The sequence below is a fragment of the Schistosoma haematobium genome, chromosome 4 (genome assembly GCF_000699445.3).
Source record: "Schistosoma haematobium chromosome 4, whole genome shotgun sequence".
NCBI lineage: Eukaryota > Metazoa > Platyhelminthes > Trematoda > Strigeidida > Schistosomatidae > Schistosoma > Schistosoma haematobium.
The window spans coordinates 16930175-16955757 of record NC_067199.1 but is presented as its reverse complement, the minus strand read 5'-3'; the positions used below and the strand labels follow the sequence as shown (position 1 = coordinate 16955757).

The 25583-nt window shown below is 34.4% G+C and overlaps 1 protein-coding gene across 2 annotated transcripts; it reads left to right on the top strand.

Moving 5' to 3' along the window:
* Positions 1–216: 216 nt before the first annotated feature.
* On the top strand, positions 217–24402 carry LMAN2_1 (Vesicular integral-membrane protein VIP36; the record flags this gene model as incomplete). Of its 2 annotated transcripts, none has more annotated exons than XM_012943293.3 (8): positions 217–332; positions 7354–7634; positions 10096–10305; positions 10354–10595; positions 11429–11543; positions 13945–13997; positions 18760–18823; positions 21875–22023. In XM_012943293.3, 8 exons carry the CDS (start codon positions 217–219, stop codon positions 22021–22023), a joined length of 1230 nt encoding a protein of 409 aa, XP_012798747.1. The 2 variants fall into 2 exon arrangements, with proteins under 2 accessions (XP_012798747.1, XP_051066359.1); XM_051215825.1 differs by lacking the exon at positions 217–332 and adding an exon at positions 5515–5578 and having other exon boundaries at positions 21875–24402.
* Between the last annotated feature and the right edge of the window lie 1181 nt (positions 24403–25583).

Genomic DNA, 25583 nt, shown 5'->3' with positions numbered 1-25583 from the left:
CAACGTAGCAATGTAATACCTCCATTAAAAATTATTAGAAAATATTTAATATCAGGTGGCTAAATAACTCGAAAACACAACCTTCATTACAGACTACAAAACAACTAGATGACTTGAAAGAGTGGAGTTTACCCTCAGCAACATATCATAATATTTGTTTCTTCGTATGGTATCTAGGGCTTAGTTAGTAGACGCGCACATTATAATTTCGACAATATGGATGAGGAAGTTATTAAAGAGCAAGAAGATGGCTTAAGAGGAGATATATTGGATTTAAAAGCCCAGATTGAAGAAAGCGAATTGATTTACGGGATTCCGTCCAAAGGAATGGGGTTTGCGAATTTGACCACCCAAGATAATGTTGCTAAAGTTCAGTTTATGTACCAAAGGACCCGGAACACTTCAACTTGAAGAATAATCAGCGGTTCCGCAAATGTTAGTGTCTTGGTTCCATTGCTTTTAATAATCTACATCAATAAATGTATGTGCTTTACTACATATGACACCTACGTCTACGCTGATGAATTAAAAGTCATCTGTAAATTTATTGTTTGCGATGTACTTCGTTTTATGCATGAACCCAACAAGTTCGATTACTGGTGTAGGCCCATCAGCTTAGAACTTAACACAGAGAATTGCGGCTGGCTATATCTTAGAGACGTGTCTCTTAATATAAAACCAACAATTAACGAGAATATCCTGCCCAAATGCACGTCAATAACTGACCTCGTGATGCATTACTTGCACATTCTTAACATCTTTGAACATATCTTCGGTGAATCATATAAAATGCGACAATTACCGGGGTTCATTTTTCGCAACTTCTTTCAAAATGTATCTAAAATCAGTTTTTACAGGACTTATGTAAGACATATCGATGAATAATATTTGTTCTTATCTTCCGACATGTGATTATCGGATGTACTGAAGGTGAAGCGAATGCAACGGGATTTCATTTGCAAATCGCCTAAAGCTGACTCTTCCATTTACTATCGCGCCTGGTGCCATATTCTTAGGCTTGCCCCTTTCTGGAAAAGACAACCCAAATCAAATTGGATTCCCTACTTTGAGCTCTTTAAATATATTGCTTACTCCACTTGTGATATTGTTTCTACTCAAGTTCCACATATATAGAACCTTCAATATATCTGCAGTTAAAGTTGAAAGATAGGCATCAAAATTACGGAAAAACTTTTTTTTTCATCAAGTGTGCAATAGTATGGAGGAGTTTTTCTTCTGAAAACATATGGCAGATATGTTATATACGTTTGAAAACTTCTTGATGAAACCCTCCTTTGCACTCATCTAGCACGCGCGAACACATCTTTGCCTCCTCAGACATCATAGGCTGTCCACATGTCTAATTCATTTCAGACTCCAAGTGTAGTTTGCTTTTCTTTTCCTTGCAGTTATATTTCACGGACAAGTGGAATGACAAAGTGTGACGTCTATATGTTTGTTGCCACTAAGTGCCAATTTTCACGTGTTTAAATAACAAATATATGTCCTTCCTTGATTTGTACTTGGAATAGTCATATAACATACTCCACCTATCGATGCCTCTCAAATAAACTCGGTCACAAATGACACTCACTACTATCCTGAAGGGTAGTCAAGTGAACCTCTCAATCTCCTGCCTACTAACAGCGATCTTGCATCTATGGAGCTTTTAACCTATCATCTAGGCAGGTTACCACAAAATATCGTCTTCATCAAGTTATTGTGGGTTCTTTTTCGCATATTTTCTCCTCAGCTTTCAAGATTCATGTGCATTTTGTGAGCCAACCATTAATTTTATCTTACGACACATTGGCTTATTTTTAACCCTATAATTACTCTCTGAGACATCTGCACGAGTGTATTGCTCTTTGTTTTCACTGGATAGCTCTATTTAATAGCCCTAACTGTGAAGCATCTTATATGCAAACCGATGTTGCAAAATGTTGATCATTTGTGTAAAACCGATGTATACCTGCTCTGTTGACGAAATATATATAATTATTACTCATAACAGCGACATAAGCAACATACCTGTTAGGTTTGAAGCTTCACGAGTTCATTTAATCTGCGAACGAGAATAAGACTCAGTGACCAAAGACCAGTAATCTAGCTATTGATGCGTTCCAGCCACGTTATCTAGAAGTTCAAGCTTGTTATGGAAAATATATTCTACAAACAACCAGAAACGAGCGAGCCCACAAAAACAATTTAAAACGTATACATACAAATATATATAATCGATATTGTCATAGTAAAATGTTTTTTAAACATTACTCATTAAATTCATCAATCGACAGGCATTCGAATATTTAATCGATAAGTTCATCATTTGACTCCCATTCAAATATTTAAATATTTAATCGATATGATAAAATTACAAATATGAATTTTTGGGAATAAACCGTCCCAACAATACCAAACACTAATGAAGGGATTGAGAACTTTGACAACACAACTTAATGCCTTTTTTGACAAATATGATATATTTTTGCTGGTGTACAAACAATATCAGAGAGATTCAAAGTGGTGGTGAGCGTTCTGTGCTATCGTTGACGTGTCTGTTTTTCAGTTATGCCTTAAAACCCCCATCAAACCAATAAAAATCCTGTGCGTAAAGATGCGAGTGAAACACATTGTGGAAATTTCCAACGCACTTCCAGTGATGAACTATGTGGTCATAACATCGTTTGATCATATTTTGAAGACTACTTTATTTCTCGTCAAAGACATTCAAAACACGGAATTACGACGAAAACCGGGAAATTCTAGCCTCTTTGGAAGATAAAACAGGCAGTTGGGATGATCGTGAGGAGACTGCATTCAATATAATTAAGTTAATAAATTCAAACGGCATGTAAATGAATAATATGTTTGTAATTCCCAATGAGTAGAAAATTAGATTTTCTGACGTTTCTTGACTCACACCACATGATTCCTCTAACACTTGGTCTTGACATAAATATATGTCGTACTTGTGTTGAAGCCCCCTCGTTCATACATGTGACAATAATTTGTTTCGTCCCACATACAATGTAACATCCTTCACCACCTTTTATAGACGAGTTTCATGTTTATTCCCATAAATTCCAGATTATTGTTATTATTATTTTGTTTGTGGTTGCCATATTTACATCTCTGCCACATTATAGTATCTCACTGACAGTCAAATTATGGTGGTTACCATAATCATTCTTCGTAGCTGGTTTGAATTTGAGTTGGTATATCACTTGGTGCTCGAATTAATCTCACAGTTTCTATTCTCCTTAACCAGTGACCAATTTTACAGTCCTTATAGATCCACACGAGTGACATTGGTGTTACTAAGTGCTACGCCCTAGAACAAATCTGTGGTGTTTGAATGAACTAATGATTCCTTTGTACTTGTTGAATGCTTGGTTTTGAATTCCAAGTACAGTACATTCGTTCATGCTTATCTAGTACTTCATAATCCAATCGCGTTATTTCTGGGATTCTTAGTTTATACTAAAATTCAAATACTTCTAATAATCACAAAATCTTATCGCTGAACAGAGAAACCTGAATGCTGCCACAGGTTCCATTGATTTTCTTGATTACAAATTAGACTTTATAACTTCAGTCCAGAGCCACTCAGTTATTCAGTGCGTTGTATAAATTCTACGCACTTTAATTCATGAGTGGTATGACAATATAAACCCTTTGTTGTTGTGATTCTTTGGAGCTCAGTGACTTACTTGAATGAACGAACTGTGATATGGTTACGACACGTGGGTTTAACCTGATTGTGCCTGTTGTTAGTTTTGTGTACACTTTCCTACTCGCAATCAAAGAGATTCGCAGGAGCGATAACACCTCTGCGGATATTTCAAAACCCCGAGACTACCCGGGCAACACAAAAAGCAGAAATAAAGGCGAAGAAAGGGGAAATAAAGCGGACGAAAGCGTAAATAAAGAGGAAATGTCGCTTTTTCGCCTTTACGTCGGTTATTTAGGGGAAATGTCGCTTCTTCCCCCTTACGTCGTGTATTTGGGGGAAATTTGTCGACAATTATACGTAACGTATAGTATTTGAACGAAGCGCATCCAGAACTGAAGTTTTCATAAACTTCGACAAATTAAGGCACTGCTTAATAAAAAAACAAAAGTATTGTCATAAAAACAATGTACAAAATACGGAACCAGGCATTCGGTTGATACGCATATAGATTGACTTCGTTTGTTGTTTAGCTAAAGTGTTCCGACATGCTTTGGAGCCATCACAAAAAACTTACGTGATGCAAGTGAGTGACGTCCTCTCAGATTTTCATGTTCATTGTAACTGATTACCTTGTAAGGCCAATACTATGAGTTCTATTGAAGTCAGTGAGAATGTTCGTAGACGTAGGGCCACTGTGAACTTGTCACGTTCTCTTGGCTGTCATAGATCCACTTATAACAGAAGGTGGAATAAAATGAAAGCTGCTTTCATGAAAAAATATGACTTTCTTTCGTTCAGTGAGTTTGCTAATGAAAGCACCCCAAAAGGTAACTGAGTTCAACAATGTTGTTTATTAAACGGATGAAAACACTCTGCCACATAACACTGAGAAGCCCAAGAGGTATGTACAATAATCTTAGTAACATTTCCTAGAGCTGCCATGAAGCGTAAACAAGAATATCTTTACAATTCAGTAGACATGGATGTTGCTGAAATGCAGGCTGGCAATAGTCATGTTCAATATCCCAAATTCAGGTTGTTTGACAAATTAGTTTCGCCTATTGCTAAGTAAGTTTCATGACTATTTACATGTTCACAAATTAGTTCGACGCAATTAGAGACATCTTCGTCTACATCGGCATCGAAGCGTGTCCATGGTTCCGGTTTTATGGCTGCATATGAAGTAACTAATTTTTAGTATTTAAACTTCAGGTGCGTTAACAAATCGCTTTATGTCATCCTCTGTCAACGAAAAAGACCTTGCGAAGCTGTACGACATAGCCACACAAGGTTATTTTCACGATGTCAGAGACAAAGTGATAAAGCGTAAAAGAAGGAGAAAAGGGCAGGTATGTATTAATTATAAGTGATATCTTTCCTTACGGCTCTATAGTTACAGTCATCAGTATTGACGGACATAACCGTAAGTTTAGGTTATAGTATTTGGCTGTGCCAAGACATGTCATTCATAGATTGTTGTGACTTTTTCTGTTTTTTAAACTTAATAATTCACAGGACAACAACTTCAATTCTCAATAGGCGAACGAATGTGGCTGAAGGAAACAACCCGTGCAATTTTTTTATGTTCTACCTACAATTTAATAAACATTATTTTGTCAAAGAACTTACTTTATTACATACTTGGGAAACTATAGAAGTGTTGAGAATGTGTGTTTGTGCCAGTTAACTTTAGATTAGATGCAAATGCCTTATGAATAATACATCACCTGTTTCATCTTTTGTAGATCTTTTCAAATAACACTGATTTGGCAATTACAATGGATATACAAAACGATTGATGCTCAAGCTTCTGCTCTAATGTTGTACAATAATACTATTTTCCTCTTAAGTAAAATGTTTTTAACATACATCGGTTTTCCAGTGCATTGCAGTTTTATTTCGGTAAGTTGTTGAAAATGAAGGCGAAAATAGGAGACATGTCAATGGATCGAAAATCGGTAGTTCTGTGTGTATTTAGGCGAAAAGTAGACAATTCAGGGGAAATTTGGGCGAAAAGTCAGTCATTTGGCGGATATTTAGGCGAAAAGTCAGTAATTTGGCTGATATTTAGGCGAAAAGTAGACAATTTAGCGGAAATTTAGGCGAAAAGTCGGTAATTTATCAACAAAACGGCGAAAAAGGGGGAAATCCGCACTATTTACCCCTTTATTCCCCTTTTTGTGTTGCTTGGGTAACCAAAAATTTTCAACTGGGAAAGCTTTCACCAGGGACAAATTGTTTCTGTCATTTCCTAACATTTATAGTTAACCATCACTTTTTAAGGTGGGACCTTGCATAGACTTTAGCCGTGAAATTATCGGATGTGATTTTGATAATCGGTAATTTGTGACGATTGGCTTTCCATGAAATGTTGCAACAAACTCTGGATCTCAGATGGGTTCGCGGATTTTCTGTATTCTGACTAAAATTTTATGAGCGACATGATTTCAAGTGTCCACCTACCATATACAAGCAGATGATATGAAGAAGAGAACCCATCCAAAGTTGAAAAATCACTGTCATTTACAAGTCCTTCATGGTGAACAGAAAAGCCTTTAAACACCTGACTTAAAACACATGATGAGACAAAATCTCATACTGAATGAACTGTAGTGTGGTGCCGAGTCGCAGTTGACTGTGAACACCGCTACAGAGAAACACGTGCCAAATAAATCCATAAAATCCCCGGGAAGCCAAATATCAGAAGGTAGTTAATGGACCAAGTCGAGATATATTTGCTGGCGATCTCGTGGTATCGCAAGAATACCGAGATCGTGCCAGGATACAAGCTTGGTTACAGAGCGTAACCGAATTCGCGCGAGGTCACAATCAAAGTGTGAGAATAATGGATGCTTTTTAGCACAGTTAAACAAAGGGTACACTAAACACTCACCGGTACAATTGGTTATAATAATAATTGTTTTCAATAAACCAATCGTGTTCTCGTGATAAAAACAGGTCACTACAGAACTACGTCTAGACGTGTTTATGACTTTCAGGAGAATTATTGAGTCCTTTGTCTTAACTGAATATGGGTCTTATCTTCCAGAGACTTTTCGTCATTAGTGGTGTCAAACTGCTTCATACTAATTTCTGCTAACGTACGATACTTTATCCCCGTACATTTTGCATACCACAAGTATTCTGGAAACATGACTATCAAACACGTATTCGCAACTTTTCTCCCGAATTTTCTAGTCAGAAAAGAATGTATTGGAAGTCACTGAATTGAGCGAAGTAGTTGCTTTCAAAATCTTAAAACCCTATAGAATGAAAGCAGGCAATCAGATACTGTTAAATATATCTAGCCATTTGATGAATGTTTGCCAGTAGCAAGCTCATTCAGTTTAAACTTCTGATCTCCAGCATCTAAACGTCCTCATGATCTTACTGAAACGGGGAGTGAGTTTTATTTGTAAGGTCTGCTGCAGCGTTGACAGTAAAGAAAACCTAAATGTCTTTGAATTAACCTACCACAGATCTGAGTGAAGCATAGGATTCTGTGAAACTGATGTGAACATGAAAGATCCTTTCATCTGATTCCAGGCAGTTTTAAGTGGCTCGGAAGACACAATTTTGGGCTTCAAACTAAATGCAAAGAGGGATACTCATGAAGCCAAAAACTTTCACCTACTATTTGATTCCTAAAGCATACTAACAAATACATTTCTTTGTAGATTGACCAGTTCTCAAGAAAATGGTGTACATAAAATCAACCATACTAAATTAACGTGTACCTTCCGATTTTTTCTGCAAATAAAGGGTCATAGCCTTTTATTTGTATGTAATAAAAAGTTGGATTCGTTTGTTGCAATCAATAATACCACACAGCGCGAAATTGTAATTTTCCGGCACGTCCGTGCAATGCTAGTGATTCTTCTTTGCCTGTCGTTTTCCAATGTAGTACATTCGTCTTACCACATCAGAGATAACTCACTCGTTCCTCCATATTCAAGCCGTGAGTTTTTTATTTATTCAAAGTTTTGTCTCGTCCCTATATGGGTTATTAAGAATTTCAATATGCAGTACTGAATACGTGTCTTTTTCATAAGATTGTATAGACCGATTGGTTTCTTTTGCTTATTTTTATCGTTCTGATACAGTTCCAGTGTTGTTCGACTTAGTCTCTTTTCATTACCTCAAATATAATCCTACTCCGTAACCATGTCGACGCGGTTTTATAAATAATATATTTCCAGGAATCAACTTTTACGTTGCCTAAGCTTACTTTTCGACCCGAAACGCAGTTAATATTGCAGTGTTACTGGTTACTAAGTCGAAACACGCTGCTTACTGGCCACCATCGTTCTGCGTTTCAGTCGTAAACGCTCACGACAATTTAATACAGCAACAGTGGGGCATAAATGGAGGCCGTGACAAAAGATGCACTAAAAACCGGTTATTTAAATCCTGTATTTAAGTTCATTAGTACGTTCCATTCCTTGATGTTTTAAAAAAATAAACTGACAAAATGACCAGGCATTAAAAATACGATTACAAAAGAGCAAACAGGATAAAAAAAACAATTTTTTTACGTACACAAACACAAGGGATAGAGGTGTTTATGTACTGTTGCAAATTGACTCAGTCATTAGCTGCTAATATTTTACTATAATTTAAGTGCATCTACTGGGTTCGTGTTTGAAATTTGTTTACCTATTTGTTTAAATAGCATTTTTGGATTATTGGTTATGTCAGCTCGTGGTAGAAATCTTGACCCTACCTATCAATCCTAATTTCTAACTCCTCATTCCTCAATGATTTGTAATTATATTTTGACCCTACTCAGTGGTTAGGGTGTAATCGGGGCCACTACTATCGTTGAAAAGTCGTCTATAAGTCATAGTCTTGCCGATTAACTTGGTTTACACTGTTCTTTATAAGAAAACTAAAAATATTGAACAAAATGCAGGTATGTAGGCCACTTCATTTTTTCTCTTTGATCCACCCCTGCCGTTACACACTGTCCTAACAGCGAAAATGGAATTTTGTAAAGCCAAATAGACAACAGCAAGGCTAGTTGTCGATGTTACTGAGTTTATCTCGTCTGAATAAACCAAATATTTACATAGAATCCGTAACTATTTATCAATCAGATGTAAACGATTTATCAAAATTAGGTTTCCCAAAACTTTATAAATATTAAAAATAGCTATAAACTTCAGATGATGGAACTAAAAACCGATAATTGTGGTACAAATTAGTTCACACTTCCGCATTGAAATTTCAAACACTCAAGTAGTGCATGATTGTTTCTCTGTTTATTCACTAAAAGTTTCATGTCTTTAATTTCTCCCTTGGTAGTCAGATGTATAGTGCCTTTTGTACGTGCTATATTGTTGTGCGTTTCTATCATTGTATAACTAGGGTAGTAAAGCCTGAAGTGGCTTAGAGAGCTTTTTAAATACAAAAACCACTGGAATATAGCAAACTGTTCAACCGTATTTATTGACATCGAAATGACATGAAATTGTAGAAAGTGTCAAACCGATGCAACTTGGTGACTTATTTCACTTCTTAAGTTCTGTACTTTAAAAAAGGAAACAAGTACAGAAAACATAAAAGTAAGGAAGGTCTAAAACCTTTGGCTCAGTATTTAAGAACCAAATTAAACTGCTAGGCTACATCTCAGGGAATTTGATTTTAGAAGATAAAGGGCCTTTTTCACACCCATATCGTTAGCCATTTCCCCAAACATCCGTACTCGCTTCCAAAATATGAGAAAGCAGAGTTGATAACAATTGGAGTGGTAAAATGTGACTTCCGTTACAAATATTCCGCCAGCTGAGTTTTCTCAAATTTTTTGACATCACGCGCGTTAGTTTAAAAGTTTATGTTACATATCACAGTTTACTGTAATAGATTTTAGTAGCCTTATTTTTCTAACTTTTAAACATTTTCCCTCATACTAGGACGAACACAAGCGTCCGGTGTTTCCAAGTTTTCAGTGGTGGTCTAACTGAGTCGGTTCATGATTTCAGTGAGATTCTCCCCCAAGTTAGTCTTAATTTGTGCCTTTGTGTTGGAGATTTGTTGCCAACTTATTACTAAGGCTATAATTTCAGATGTCGTTAGCGAAGTAAATGAGTTATTTTACTAACCTCCCATAAAGTCTTGTGTTTTAGCTGAGTCAGTATCCTGTTTTGAACGATATTACCGTAATACTATAATTGAATACATCCGTGATTGTCTGAGTGTTTTAGTATCCCTCATTCAGAATAAATTCATGGTTTTGTAGGATTTCATCGGTTTCTATTCTTGAGGGTTTAGGTAGTTTTCATATCATCTCAATAGAAATCACGTTTTCCTTTCTTCGGTTTTGAATTTGAAGCAGTAAGGCTAATAATGGTGTGACTCACATTCAATCGTTATTGCTACTTATATATCACTTAGACTTTATATATATAATTTTTTGATAGCTCACTGGGTACCTTATGGATCAACGATTATTGAACCTCAGTTCGTACGCCTAACTTCCGATGTAAAAAGTAATCAAGGAGGTATTTTCAATATAAAACCTTTATTTGCTCGTGATTGGGAGGTGGTTATTTTGTTCCATGTTCATAGTCCCAAAACTCTGGTCGGTGATGGATTTGCTTTCTGGTATACTCAACATCCTCCTTCAAGTGGTATGTTATTTTAAAGTTCTTTCGCTAATTAAACTTGTTTATTCATAGGGCCAGCATTCGGCAGTCGAGATAAGTTCCGTGGGTTGGCCGTTTTCTTTGATACTTACGCTAATCAAAATGGTGAGCATAGTCATGAGCATCCTTATGTCAGTGCAATGATTAACGATGGATCTAAACACTATGACCATGATAAGGATGGAACTTTAACTGAATTAGCTGGTTGTTCATCTAATTTTCGTAATAATGACTACTCAATGGCCACAATTCGTTACGCTAATAACCAGTTGAAGGTTAGCATTTTAACTGTATGTTTTTCTGCATAAGTGTGTAAGTACAGTAGGATTGGCTTATTTCTATGTTTTGACACTTATTGTAGACTCGGATAACATACTCTCAAAATGTGTCATGATAACTAAATACATTGTTGCAAACTTAGCCCATGATCTATACTTGTGTCAATTAAACTCAATAGCAACCAGTTCTTTAGAAAACTTCAATCAAAAATAGTTACTTTTCGATTTTATTTACAATCTTTTATTATAGAGCACTTCCTATCACGCACTTTAGATGTCCTGTCATCTTAATTTAACCTCCGTCCGTAGGACTTAATAGATCAGTTGCTGTAGATTTTTAGCTTAGGTACCACAACCCTACCATATTACATTCACTGATAAAACATAGTTTAATATCATTTTTATCATTTACTGATCATAGGTTTTACCATAAACTAAAAAAACCTTGGATTTGCGTCTCATGAACTTACTGTTTATCCACTAAGGGTTATTTTTGACGCTAACTATTCACAATAACTTCTGCTTTCTAAACAAACATAATCTATAACTTATTTGGGACGCATGTCCATGCAACTGACGTCTCTACTTAGAGAAAATTTGTGGAAAAATATTAGATAAGAAATAAAGTAATTCCTTAACTTAGTCGTCTTAATAAAGTGTATAATTAATCAGTTATGACACATGCAGATTGTTGGTGGTGACAATATGACTGATGTATTACTTTTTTGTGCCAAAAACTTGAGATTGTTGTATATTTTGAACTATGTTTTTTTCTGATGTTTGGTATATGACAAGTTTGTTTACTACGTATGGGATTTCTCAATCTTCAGGTTTCTTTGAAATATCAAGGTGCTACAGATCCTGTAGACTGTTTCACAGTTGACGGAGTACGTTTACCTACTGGCTATTTTATTGGAATCTCAGCCGCTACTGGTGACCTTTCAGGTAATATAACATTGTTTCAATTACTAGGGCTAAAAATATACCTTGACTTTTTAAAAATCTTGTGTGAATTTCTTTCTAAATAGATTATATACATTCACTGAGATGTAAATACAGGAAAAATTGGTTCAGGAGTTGAACCAATCTTCTATATCTCAGTAGTTTTTCATTTATCTAAAAATTCTGAGAAATTTTCGACAGTCGAGGGACTTAATGGGTTCCTACGCTATTCTTTTAAGGTTGCTCAGCTGATTACACAAATCAACTTTTGTAAACCATTCTTCTCCATTTTTGCTGAACTGTTTGATCGGTTGGTTTTCAGTTTACTTCGCTGAATAATTTATGAACTGACAACAAACATCTAATTTAACAAATTGTAATCTCTTTGATTCACATTGTGAACTGTTTTCAATAATAATTTATCAGTACTAGTTCCATTTTCTTGTCTGACTAAAGTACACATAACTTCAGTACCAGTTTTTTTACACATTTGATATGACATTACTATCAAATATGTAGAATATGAGCATTATTTACAAATATTATGATTAGTACTGTCTTATCAAATAACTATGTGAAGTGCTTAAAAATTCAGCTTTGAATACTCTACAATTAATTAAGTGCAATAAGTTATGATAGAATGATGATTTCAGGATAAAATGCGAAAACAAATATTTCAATGTTATGTTTATAGTAATCTAGTTAAAAAGAAAGTTTAACAAACAAATAGGCATAGAAATAAGTGAAAATATAAAGTAAAAAGTGATTTGATTCATGATTAGACTAAGGAACCACCACATCATTATCTTCAATTTGAAAACAAATATTAATACAATTAATACGAAACAGCCTATTTGGTTATAATTCGGTCGCATATACCAGGTTTTTTCTATCCATGCTTAATCGTTATAAAGGTTTTCATGTTTTATAAGATTGAGGTGAACATGGGATGTGGGATAAGGTGTCATAAAATTAAGTTCTTAATGGTCCTCCTTTCATTGAGGTTATGTTTTCAGTGCTATTGTTCAGTTCAGTTAACATATGTTATCCCAGGTTAAGTAGTAATAATACTACTCGTTTAATGAGTACAAGTTTTTGTGCTTGTCTTTGAAACAATTTTTGTATGAGTGTTATTGCTGATATACACCTGGACAAACTACGACATTTGGAAACCATGTACTTTAATCATCATTGGTTGGTTTTGTACACATTATTATTATTATTATTATTATTATTATTATTATTTATTATTATTATTATTATTATTATTATTATTATTATTATTATTATTATTATTATTCAATATTATATTTTTGGTACAATATACAATTCTTAGTACAACGTGTTTCAACTAGTTTTCTTTCCTTATTTCTTGGCCGATCCTTGCGATAAATATTGAATGGTCGCCAGTTAGGTGTTAGTAGTACAGGAATCTACATCTGAATACTGTATATTCTTTTCACTGCATATTGCTAGCAACCACGATGTCTCTTTTGTGACTTGTACAGTGAGATGTCGTAAACTTTTCACAAGCGCACCTGAATAGATTATGAGACTAATAAGCATAATGATGTGTTAAAACAAACAAGAAAATATATAAATTGTTGAAATATCCAGATGGCAGGGACAAGTAGCCCAGATATTCAAGCAGACTGCCTTATATATGATTATGTACAAAAATAAAATCAATAAAGCTCGGTTATTTAAATATAAGGTTATCGAGTTATGTTAGAGGGTTAGAAAAAGAACTTGCGTAATGAGGTAATAACGTAAGGAAATGTTTATTTCTCTCTTAGCTCAATAATTTAATGCTTAATTAACTGACATTTACTTATTTTATTCTCATTTGCGTTTGTTTATTACAGAACTACTTATTTCTAGTCTTTTACTACTATCATTGTTCCATGATACTTTACATATGGTGTGTACACATGGTTCATTCTCTTGACTTTATTTAGATCTTTGCTACACTATATCAAAATGTGTTCACATATGCTTCTAAATAAATTAATTTCTGTAATCATTTTCAACTCATTTGGTAGTTTTGATTTTGGAACATTAGTTTGCTATCAAGTTAACCTTCTCCTACATAAGTGGATTTAGTGAAATTTATTTACTGTTACTGTTAGTCTGTGTAATTATCTATAGTAGAGTTACAAATTACTAAGTTACACAGAACAAGTCCGACTAGTTGATGGAGTCAGTTTTCTTTTCAAAGTTAACATTATATTCATTCCGCCGTGTTTTGTGTATTCATCTTTTATGACTTTTGCTTTTCGTTACATTGACAGTGTCACGTAAGTATGGCGTTGTTTATCTGTAACGATCTGCATTTCTTCATTTCTGATAACCATGATTACTGTGTATCTAATAGTCTGCGTTCGTCCTATTTTTGCCTACCCAGATAATCACGACATATACTCTATTCATACTTATGAACTGGATATTGGTCGAAAAGTGAGTTTACTGTGTACGAATATTTAGTCCATATCCTATATATATATATATATATATATATATATATATTAGTGAAACAAAGTACCACATATCTTATATGATTTTCTGTTCATTTTCAATAATAGTTTTTTTGATATCCAGGTTTTCGGATGAATTCTCTGGTAAAATCTAAATACTATACTATCCACTCAACTGCTTAATTGTCATTAACCAAGCGGATGAGTACCTCATGTACATTTGTTTCGGTTCAACAAGTGAAATCCTAAAATTCCATTTTTTGAAATTTCTTTGTTATAAAATCGTACTCAATCCATATATTCATGAAATCGTGAAGGTCACGTATAACGGATGAGTTACAACCAGCTTGAAATCAAAATTTCTTATCGAATATTTTTACAGGTTCGATAATGAAAACACTTTGAATCAATGCATTTAACGTTTTTTCTTGCCTCACGACGCTCTTGTTTTCGTATAGGAAACATTCCCCATTTGATTTCATATAGTTCCTACATGAAACACTCATCATGTATAGGGAAACAACGGAATGAGGAATGACTGGGTTAAATGTTGAGTACTAGGAAAGCATGGCAAACCAGTTGATTAGGGTGTGAATCTTCATCGAATTAGATGGCTAGAACATGTGACGTATGTCCAACAATCGCCTACCTCGATGCATAATGCTGGACAGCGTAGGAGTGGGTTGCAAAAAAACTAAGTGGCTAAATCAAGACGTCGCGCCAGTCCATAAACCCATTGATTGTTGAACTAAGCTATGTTAAATGTTGCCGAATACTATCTGCTTTGTGTTTGTTTATTGAATCCGATCACTGGATGAAGATTTTGGATAACATGACTCACAATCGGTCTCAGTGCCATAAGTTTCTTCACTCTTCATTTTCCGTTTGACCTAGAGTTTCAGTGTTCCTTTGTATATACTTTGCTACTTGTTTTCTTTTGAACCATATCCATCAGAATTTAGTCTTTCTCATTGATGCTACTGTTATCAGGACTCTTTCGCCACTCACTTTGTTAATTTCTCCTATGTAGTGATGACAAATAGGGACCTAGGCTAAAGTACGTATGCCCTTGAATACATTGGTTATCTCTGACTGGTTTTGAAATGTTTCTGATAAAATTTTCTATTTCTAATGTGACTAATTTAAATCTGATTGGTACTCAATCACATAACGTTTATTGCATCATTTTTCAAGTAATGATTACAAATAATGATATAAAGTAAATTCTTCAAATGGAATATACAAAAACACAGATATAATTATTGCCTTTTTCAAGTTAAAATCAATGTGTATTATACAGTGAAGTAAGATGATCACTTAATTGCCTTAAAATTATAATTTGTGAGTAGAAAGTATCAAAAACTCATTCCGAGACTAAAATAAACACAAACACCTTTCCGTAAATTTCAATTGCAAAACTATATTTCTTTAAAATAATATTAGCCTACGCATGAGAAATTCTGTCTTCAAATTATCTTTCTCCATCGCACACTCTTTATTGTTTTTGTACTTGACAAAATTTATTTTGTGTGAGTGGTTCTTTTTAATAAGTAATGCATCATATCGTACTGTGCTTAACAGCAGGTTTTGTGTTATTATGTCTCAATTTGTGTAGTCTTGTATGATCTTATATTGTTTCACGTAAATTTATGAATTACACTTTTCGTAATAATTAACCTCTTGTATATGGTACAAAATACAGTAGTTGAATTTTGTTTTCATTTTATATACTTCCTTTTATCAAATGGAATAATGGTCAATAAACTGGAAATTTACTCTGTCTTTCTGCTTATTAGTTCTCCGTATCTAAAAGAACGTGTGTTAAAAATCTGTAGTAAGATGACGTGTGCTTATCGTGGTAAGAATAATAACGTCATAAATAGATGATTCAATATAAGAAGTAGGTCAAAGTAGATATTATAATTATTGTCACACTCGTTCTCACAAGTCCACGATACGAATATATCAGCTGTTCCTGTGAAGAACACTTGACAACACGCAACTCAATCAAGGAATGAATGGACGTTTTTTTGTGTGGTTGATAAGGGGTGAAACGGAAATTTTGTAGCTCCATTTCATCATACTTGGTTAATAGTAGCCATATGGTAGATAAAAATAAATAATTCCAAGTGGTATATTCTGTATTTTCGAAGTTTCACAACAGAGTTTGATCTTGTCACTTACACATGAAAAGTCATAGGATTCCGAGCTCATAGCTCTAGTCTGCGTTCAGGAGAGATTCGTAACACTTGCCTCTTTCTTAGCTCCATAAAACTTAATAGACGATGTTACCAATTTTTTTATACCGTTTGTTTGGTTTTTGTTATTCATCCTTTACCTATCTCTACTTCACTATATATATATATATATATATATATATATATATAATTGTTCTGGTTGTTTCTTTTATTTATTGATAATTTTCAATGACTATTATGTGTTAAATGTTGCTTTAGGACTAGTCTGAGTCGACTCCATCACCGGTGATAAGAGGTGAAGCAGTTGAGAGTTACCCTCTTCGTTTATCTTAAAGGTCTCATCGGTCTTATTGGGTTCGTGTCTGATAAAATTTCTTCACGATTCGAAGAGCTCGACTGACTTTTGCCAACCTGGATTACTTGTGGTGTAGGCGAGATGTCCGTTTCACAAAAAGGGACGAAATCACGTTGTAGTGGTTCGCCGTGTTCTATTTTATGGTTGTGAAATCTAACTGTTGAAAATAGAGGACATTTAAAGATTACTGGTACCCGATTAGACATTTTCGAATCATTCTACTCATATTTTGAGACCACTGAGTGGGTAGCGCTGAGGTTTGACTCAAGGCATACTGTAATATTGACGAATCGCTTAATGAGGTAGCGAATCTTCATCAGTTGAAATATTTAGTACACGTGTTAAATATTCTCAACTACCATATACCTCGATGTGCGATGTTGGCTGATGTGGGATTAGGTTTGGAAAAAGCGAGGGGCGGCCGAAACAAAACGTATGTATCAGTCCATGAAGTCACTGAGAGTTCAGTCGAACCGTGTTGGTAGGTTCAGTTTACCTGACTGGGGTTCATGTAGTTATCGTAATCAATGGTCGGGGACAATGGGTTATATGGCTAAAAACCGGTCGCATTGTCGCAGATGCATTTACCCTTTGAATTCCCTTGGATCTTGAGTTTAGAAATTGTTTTATACTTTTTTAAGTCCACTGATTCGTCTATTTTTGGGGATCATGTCATCTATGGATGGCCTTTTCTATTGAAATTGGTAATCTGACTACTTCTACTACTCTGCGATTCGTCTTGTCAATTTAGTCTTGTAGTGCTCATGTGGTGAGGCAACATATCCGGAACTAGCCTTGGTTAGGCAATCACTGAGAACCAGAAACCACTGGACAGCTATTCTGACTTAGTATGAACTTCTCATGGTAGTGCATCTACGATCGCATAGGGATGAAACCTGAAAAAAAATTAAATCTGGCAGCGAGTTTTCAAAATTTGAACCATTGAGCCAGCATCCAATGGTTTATTTATCTAACTCCAATCAATATGTGATATTGCGCATCGAACTTTCCATTGATTTTTATTTGTTCTGACCTACTTCTCATTTGAATCATTCATTTACGTTGTTATTATTCTCGTCAAGATTAGTACACATGTCATTTTACTACAAATTTGTACATTTTACTGATTATTATTGGCCACGTATTCTGTTCCATTAATATAATTGACCTATAAATTGCCTTAACTGGTTTAATTGTTTTCATGTGAAAATACATCACTGTATACAGAGTAAATCCTGTATAAAACATTTTTCGCTCAGATTTGTCGTTTTAATTTACATCATGGGGATTTTTAGTTCATAGAAATAGATTAGATAAAGTGATTTTATGGGAATTGGTTTTATTTGTAAGTTGTATTCGTCATTGATTGGTCTCATTTAGGATACCATAGTATGGAATTTTTCTGCCGAAATATATTTCTTCAAATCAAATAAATAGGCATGTGTTGTAGTTTTAGTGTTGTAATCTGCCAAGATTCCTCACTTTTTTGCTTTGTCTGTAGAGTAGGTAATTTCTAGTTGTTGTGTTAATGGTCTCAGAAATGTCGTCATAAATATGTAGAATCACAGTATTTGCAGCTAAGTGATAGAGCTTGCTCACACTTAACAGGTGTGTCTAACGGGAGCATTCAGCGCTTTTGCTATTGATCATTTTTATTATAGGATGTTCTTATTCTTAGAACCAGTAGAAATTTCGGTAGTGCTTTCATTGGAAATTACCTTCCATGGCAAAATAACTTCTAATTTTCTCAGTAATTATTTATTTCAATGGTTGAGATCATGAGTCAGTTGAAGCTAGGCCCCCATGGAAAACCTGGAAGTACTGGACAAACGTTTTGTTCTATTGTGGAATTCCTCAGCAGTGCGCACCGACGACCCCGCCTTCTGCGAGATTCGAACCCATGACCTACTGATTTCGCATGCAAGCACTAGACCATTAAGCCGGCAGGTTTTTCATGGTGGTCTAGCTTCAACTGACCCATGATCTTGACCATTGAAATTACTATAATATCCACAAAACCTATCTGGTATCAATTATTTATTTGTTGATGTTTGATTGTAAAGTATTTGGAGTAGCAAGATCTTATTTGACTAAACCGCTGTAATTGAGCTGTTATTAAATAACTTTTCAGTTGTTTACTGTGAACATGTACTTGCCCTTACTACTAACCTTGATATTTGTTTCTTTTACAGGACGATCCGTTCGCTGACTTTTCTAAAATTGAACCATCAGCTGATCAGGAGGCTGCACCAAGAGGTGTGTCAATATCAATTTCTGAATATCATTTTCGTTGCCAACGCTTTTTTATATTATTATTGTAGGGCTATAAACGCAGAAACCGAATTTTCATCAGTTATTAACTTTCGTTATTATTTTCCTTCTGTATTCGGAACTCGGAATAGGTATTTGATCTCAGCTCCAATAAAATACTCTAATCTTATAAGAATTTACTTCAGACGATTACAATAGCAAGTAATGGGTTGATATTTTGATCTAAATCTTTACTATCCAGTAATACTTTTCACCTTAAGAACACCGAAACGCAAAACAACTTGAGAATTAAACTCAAGTATCAAATGGCCTACTTCTAAAAGTGGATTTAAATATATTCTTTAACCTACATAGTTTGGAAAAAAAATGAAAACTTGAAAATTTTTTGGTTTGCTTAGTTGGTTTTCAAGAAGCCACTATCTGTTTTCTCTTGTCTCTGTCTGTTATGATATCTCATCTCACAACAACATAAATTTAAAAGTTAATACTTCTAGACTTTTCGGAATTCTGACAGTGTAGTAAATAGCATGCAGAAAATCTTTTGTAGTGATTATTTATCCCCAGCAATCGATGTAATATGCAAATTGCAGAGATTTCCAATCACAACCTGAAATTGCTCAGATTTATGTAGAATGATTTTTAAAATGCATACACGGTGGGATACTTTATTGTAATTTATATTGATCATGTACTATGTAAAGAATACTAAACAAATGTTGTCCTTGAGATTGACCAGACACAGCTTTATGCTGCATCGTTTAGTTTCTCTGACTACATTATTAATATTAAGTTTCGTCACCAGTACATACGAAACATTTTTATGTTAGTTCAAACCAATGAAGTCAAGGGTATCTGATTGACTCCAAATTAATGCACAACTTTGAAATATCTAACACAATTCTATGGTTTTAATTTTCCTGTTTAGTGAAGTTTTCGCCAAACATTTTTTCTTACACCACTAGTGTCTTCGAAGCATTGCTCGTATATCTCGGGACCACCGAGTAAGGCAGTTGTTAGGAAACAGATAATAGGTAAGGATGGCAAATCGATTGATGAAGTAGTGAAACTTCATCAGTTGAGATGGCTGGGACATGTGTTACATATGCCCAACCACCAACTGCCCCGACGAGCGATGCTTCATGGTGTAGGAGTAGGTTGGGAAAAAGCTAGGGACGGCCAGACCAAAACGTGGCACAAATCCATGAAGTCACTGACAAGTGGACCGAGCCATGTTGGTAGGTGTAGACCTCGTGGTTGAGATCCGCGAGACGATAGCAACCGATGGTTAGAGACCTTGAATGACATGGCTCAAAATCGTTTGCAATGGCACAGGTGCATCCACTCTTTGCGTTCACCCAAATTCTAATCTTCTGAATTCTTCATGTCCCTTTTTTATTTTTCCAAGTTTATTTCACGGGATTATACTCCTTGAATAACATCTTCAAACTCTAATCTCTCTGACTAATGCTTGTACTCATATTACCTCTACTATTAGGGGATCTGAATCGACAATTGTATCTGTGTGTTGATATGGTATGACAACTCGAACTGATGTACGTACGTACGAAGTTCTACGTTGTCACTGACTAACTGACTTTATTTTAGTAAATAGTCTTTAACTGACAATATCTTAATGAACATGTTTTTATACACAATACGGCATTCACCTATTGAATAATGTATGCAAAAGTTAATGTAATTTGTTGCTAGTATTTGTGTTTTTAAATTAGTTGATTTGAAGTGAATTGTGTAAATAATGTTGCTTTTATCATAAATTGATAATAATTTGAAAAGTGTTGCACTTTCAGAGCAGTGATATTTATTTTATCCTCATTTTGAGACGCATTAGTTACTACCCTCCCTTGTTCTTATGAGATCCAGCACACGGCCTTCAGGTTTGTTAGTTATTTCAAGGTTTCACTAAGATAAACATTAAACCAAAGGGCGCGCCAATTGTAGTGGATATATCAAACCAAAATGTTGTCTATCAAACGTGCAAGCTTTTAGAAACGGAAATATCAACAAATACTTAAGGTAAAGATTAGTTCTTATAGTTAATCTGTTTATACTCTAATCCCAAATCCGGATTTAGGATCCGACCTTATCCTTTCTTCGTTGAATTGAGGACATATTGCATTATAAATCATTCGTCCTTATCTGTTGCTTCCTGACCAGCTGACAAAAGTGAGAATTTCTCAGTCACTTCAAGTGCCTCTCTTTAATGCTTACGCCCTATAGTAATGTATTTAAAACTAAATCTGAATAACTACCTCTTCATCTCTAATTTCATCAGTGGTCTTCTAGTTGATGTCAATTATAATAAGAAATATTTTCTAATTAACTGAATTCTCATACATAATTGGATTATATCTGTGTACAAATGACTTGTTTATAATCCTTCATCGTTTTTTTTTATCGAAATTAAACTTTAGAGAGATAATGAAGTACTGAACTGTTGTGCTTGGTAGATAAAGAATCAAAAGCATTTAAATCTTTATGATTTGAAGTACTATGGGTTGATAAATGATGTATTATGTAAATATATCACATAATTCTGATGACTTTCGTCTTCTCATTGGATTATTTAGTTAAAATGTGTGATTACAGTCTTCCTCCACTTTAAGTTTTGGATTTCAGTCATATTGGTTAGCATTTATGTACATAACAACTACCAGGGTTGCATACACATTCATTTTTACGGTTGATCCACGTACAAATTTAGCTGATTATGACTGGTCACTGATGATCCTCTGAAGTCTAAAATCAGTAACTATTTTTAGATTAGGGGTTAATCCTGATTAACATTCCCAGTCACAGTCTTTATAATGTGGCTGGCTTAATTGAGCACTTTGTAGCTAAACTGTAATTTTATACTCAAAAACACCAGAGTATAGTGAATATACATACTACCATTAGTCGAATGATGATAAGATTAATTTAAGGATTCTGCATTCGAAGCAACACTTCCCGGTAATAAGTGTTATTCAGTAATCGCTTGTTGTAGATATTCATGTAAATTTTCTTTTTTTTTTTTAGCTCGAGTCGATGATACTCCACCATCGAGATTCAGCCGCGTACTTACATTATTTTCTTGGTTATTCGTATTTGGATTTATTAGTGGTGGTGGATATATGGGCTATAAATATTATAAGAAGCGTCAAAGGCAAATGAAGCGATTCTATTAGTGAACAAATTTAAACTGGTTATCACTAATTCTTTAAACAAAGCAAACTGTTTCCATTAAATGGCCAATGTATATTTGCGGGTATTAGAAACTGGAGTCGTGACTACATCCTTCGTTTTTCTGAATGTTCATCCACACATTTTTTAGAGATGATTTTTGTACTTGTTTATACTACTCCTGGTAAATTAAAGTGTTAAATGAGTTAAATATTTTTCCTAACCTTATCAGTATGACGTTAGTATTTTTGTGCATCAATTCGATACTGACAGTAGTAGATCATAATTTGTTAAATGATACAACGAATCGCAATATTAATTTTTGTTCTGTCCTTCTGTCTCCTTATTTTTTATGCCAAGCAAACTACGCAGAAATGTTTTCTGTTCTAAAACTTTTAGTTATTCATATTTTCCTTTGTCAATAATCGTCAAACACGTAAGATTTCTAATTTTTCTTCTGTGATGGTAAAAAGCCTTACATGATTGTGAAAAATAAATATTATTATTGCTTTGATGAATGTGGATGTATAAAAGTGTTAAATTTGTATCAGTTTACTTTCAGTGTCAAGTATTGTTCGATGTGTCTTTTTTTCTTTCTAGTCACAAGTGATTTTTGTTTCCTAGCATTGTTGGCTACTACATTTGTGGTGGTGTTTCCCCCGAAAATCCCTCAGTGCAGACTACTTTTTTTGCTTCCAAACATATGAAGGAAATGATAGTGTCTGTGCGATACCAAATATACCGGTAAAAAATTTAAAGGTTTATTGATGCCTGCTGAGTAATTACTGTTCTGATGTATATTTAGAATTAGTTGGTTTATTCAGAAGTCATCATGATACTGATTGTTCCCAGCGTTTAATGCATTCTTATTTATGAAGCATGATCTTTTGAATACCAGGCTTGTGGAAGCACTATATATTTGTACATTAACTCAGTAAGTATTTCAGGACTGCTAAAATGTGCATGAATAGTTTGAAGAAATAATGAAAATGCTCATAAACATTAGGTCATTAATATTATACAAACATTTGACGTTTGGAAATCGTTGCAATGGAATCGGAACCAGTGACCAGCCGTACAACACACGAATTACTTGTTGTCGCCCTAAAACATGTTCATTAGTCCTACGGAGTCAAGAAAGATCAGATATACAGAGTTCAAAAGTTTCCCTGTAGCATCTAAATCCACTTCAGTATTTGATGCCGTTGGCAACAGCTGAGCGGATTTGTATATCAACATACATAAAAACTAAGGTGAACGACGTTCTAATCTAACTCCCTTAGTTTTTGCCTAGATTGGAGATGACACTAAAATCAGCAAACCAACTTAATCAGTGCTAAAATGATTAGTTGCTGAAATGTCCGGTATTTGATGGAGTAATGATTACACAAATCAGTTGTAATTTGTCACCTAATTGTTTGAATTTAGAACTACATGCAAATCAATATAGTTTCGTTAATAATGTTTTGTTAAGTGGTTAACAGTACAATTGGGATGGTTACTAACCTAGAACTCTGAGATGTGGTTGAATATACTAGATATGAATTCCCAATTATTTTTGCGAGGTGTGGTTGAATTTAGTATTAGTTACCGTATTTTTGAAGAAATAGTGTCTCACTAAACTTCCAACTATCTGTGTTGCTGCAATGTCAGTGCTGCTGACAAATTTAATTGCATTGAAAAAAAGTTACATTCATTGTTCATGTAGAATTTTACAACAATATCGTGATGGGTTGGAGTGGTGTGTCAGGAGTAATGTTGCCATTGCTTGTTAATTTACAGTCCTATAGTTTATAATTTTCAGTCGGACTGTCGCACTCGAAATGTCGTTCTATGATTGATTAGGTCTTAGCTGATGTTCCACAAATTAAACATCTGGTACAACTGGGATCTTGTTGATAAATATTTGATATGAGGCATTAGATAGTGAGACGAACTCATAGCTCCATGCTGAAAAAAAAGAAATATGAGTAACATTTGAAAAGGTTTTCAATGACCAACACTTTTATTTATGAGATTAAAAAAGTTATGTCAAACCAGTGACTCATTCATTTATTTCTAATAAGTTGGCCACTACCTAAGATTCTTAAAATGTTTTTTAGAACAGGGAATTGGAATGAAAGAAATCGACTTTCCAAGAGGAAGTGTGTATTAAAATATGATAAAATATGTCTTGACTTCGTGTGGCTTGCTCTCCATTATTATTTCTAATCTAATGTAGTCAGTGCACAGTTTAACATCTATCCTTTTGTTTTAATGTTTAAGTTTTCGGCGTGTCATGTTATTATTTCAGTGTAAGATTTATTCAGTATGGTATTCTTTTTGTTTATTTCTCACGGACGTCGTTCACTTTTTATATTTCTCTTATATGTGATATTTGTCCGCTAATCGTTGTATGTGAAATCATTTTGAATATGTGTATTTTTGACTGAAATCCGTGGCGTATTTTAGAAGCTCAAATCAGTTTTTGGTATCCAGTTTGCGTAGGGCAGGTAAATGGTTTTTTGTTCGAAGCAATCAGCTGTTAAAACTCCCAGTGTCTTTTAGGTTCAGTTATTCAGTAGTCATTAGTTACGAGTAAGTAAGCAAGATACATAGATGTTTTTAACGAGAGTTTTACAAAGATAAAAGTACCGTGAAGAATGAATTTTTTATTGATTGGTAACCTCAACATTTTTTATCAGGTCTTGACGTCATATTCTGAAGTATAAAAATTTGTTTTCGCTTGTAGTAGGACACCCAGATAGACAACTTAAGGTTATAAAAGTGATCTCAACAAGTAGCTAGTATAGGAGTTTAGTGGCCCTAAACCTCACAACAATTAGATCATATGAATGATTGCTGTCGAAACATACATCCTGGCTATCTTTGAATAAAATTATCGACTTAACTCGCGTTAGTGAACAACAGAATTAAATAAGTCATATACGAGAATGGATGTTTCAATAAGTATATTCTGTACACTTGTTTATCGGAACAAAGAATCGCAGCGAAGCGAGCAAAAGAATGTACAGTGGATGTATGTGAGCCAACTCCATTTAATCAAGCGTTAGTCAATATCTATAGTCACACAAAGATAAGTTACGGACGTGTGGTGAGTAGGTTAAGATGTACACACACATGCGATCATATGAAAACAGTCGCGGTTGATAATGGAATAATTACTAAGGTTAGAACGTGACTCAAAATGAATGGGTAAATTGGCCCCTCCAGAAGGTAGAATAAGTTATGTGGGCTTAACATAACAACCGACTCTACAGGAGAATATTAGTAGAAATAATCAACTGTCAATGTCCAAGCCATAATAAGAAACCCAAAACATGTTTGATAGTCCGTAAATCCAATATCTCTCCTTTTTTATTCAAGTCTCTTTAATTTATTGTTTTGATAAGATACTGAGTTCTTCTTTAAGCTTTAGATTCCAAGATCTGTTGGAATCCACTACACTTCAGTATATATGTAAATCATACAATTAAAGTCTTTAGAATATGTTAGAAATTCATATGAACCCACTGACCGTCGTTGAGTAAACGGCGAGAGTATAATTTATGGTCGAGCCAATCAC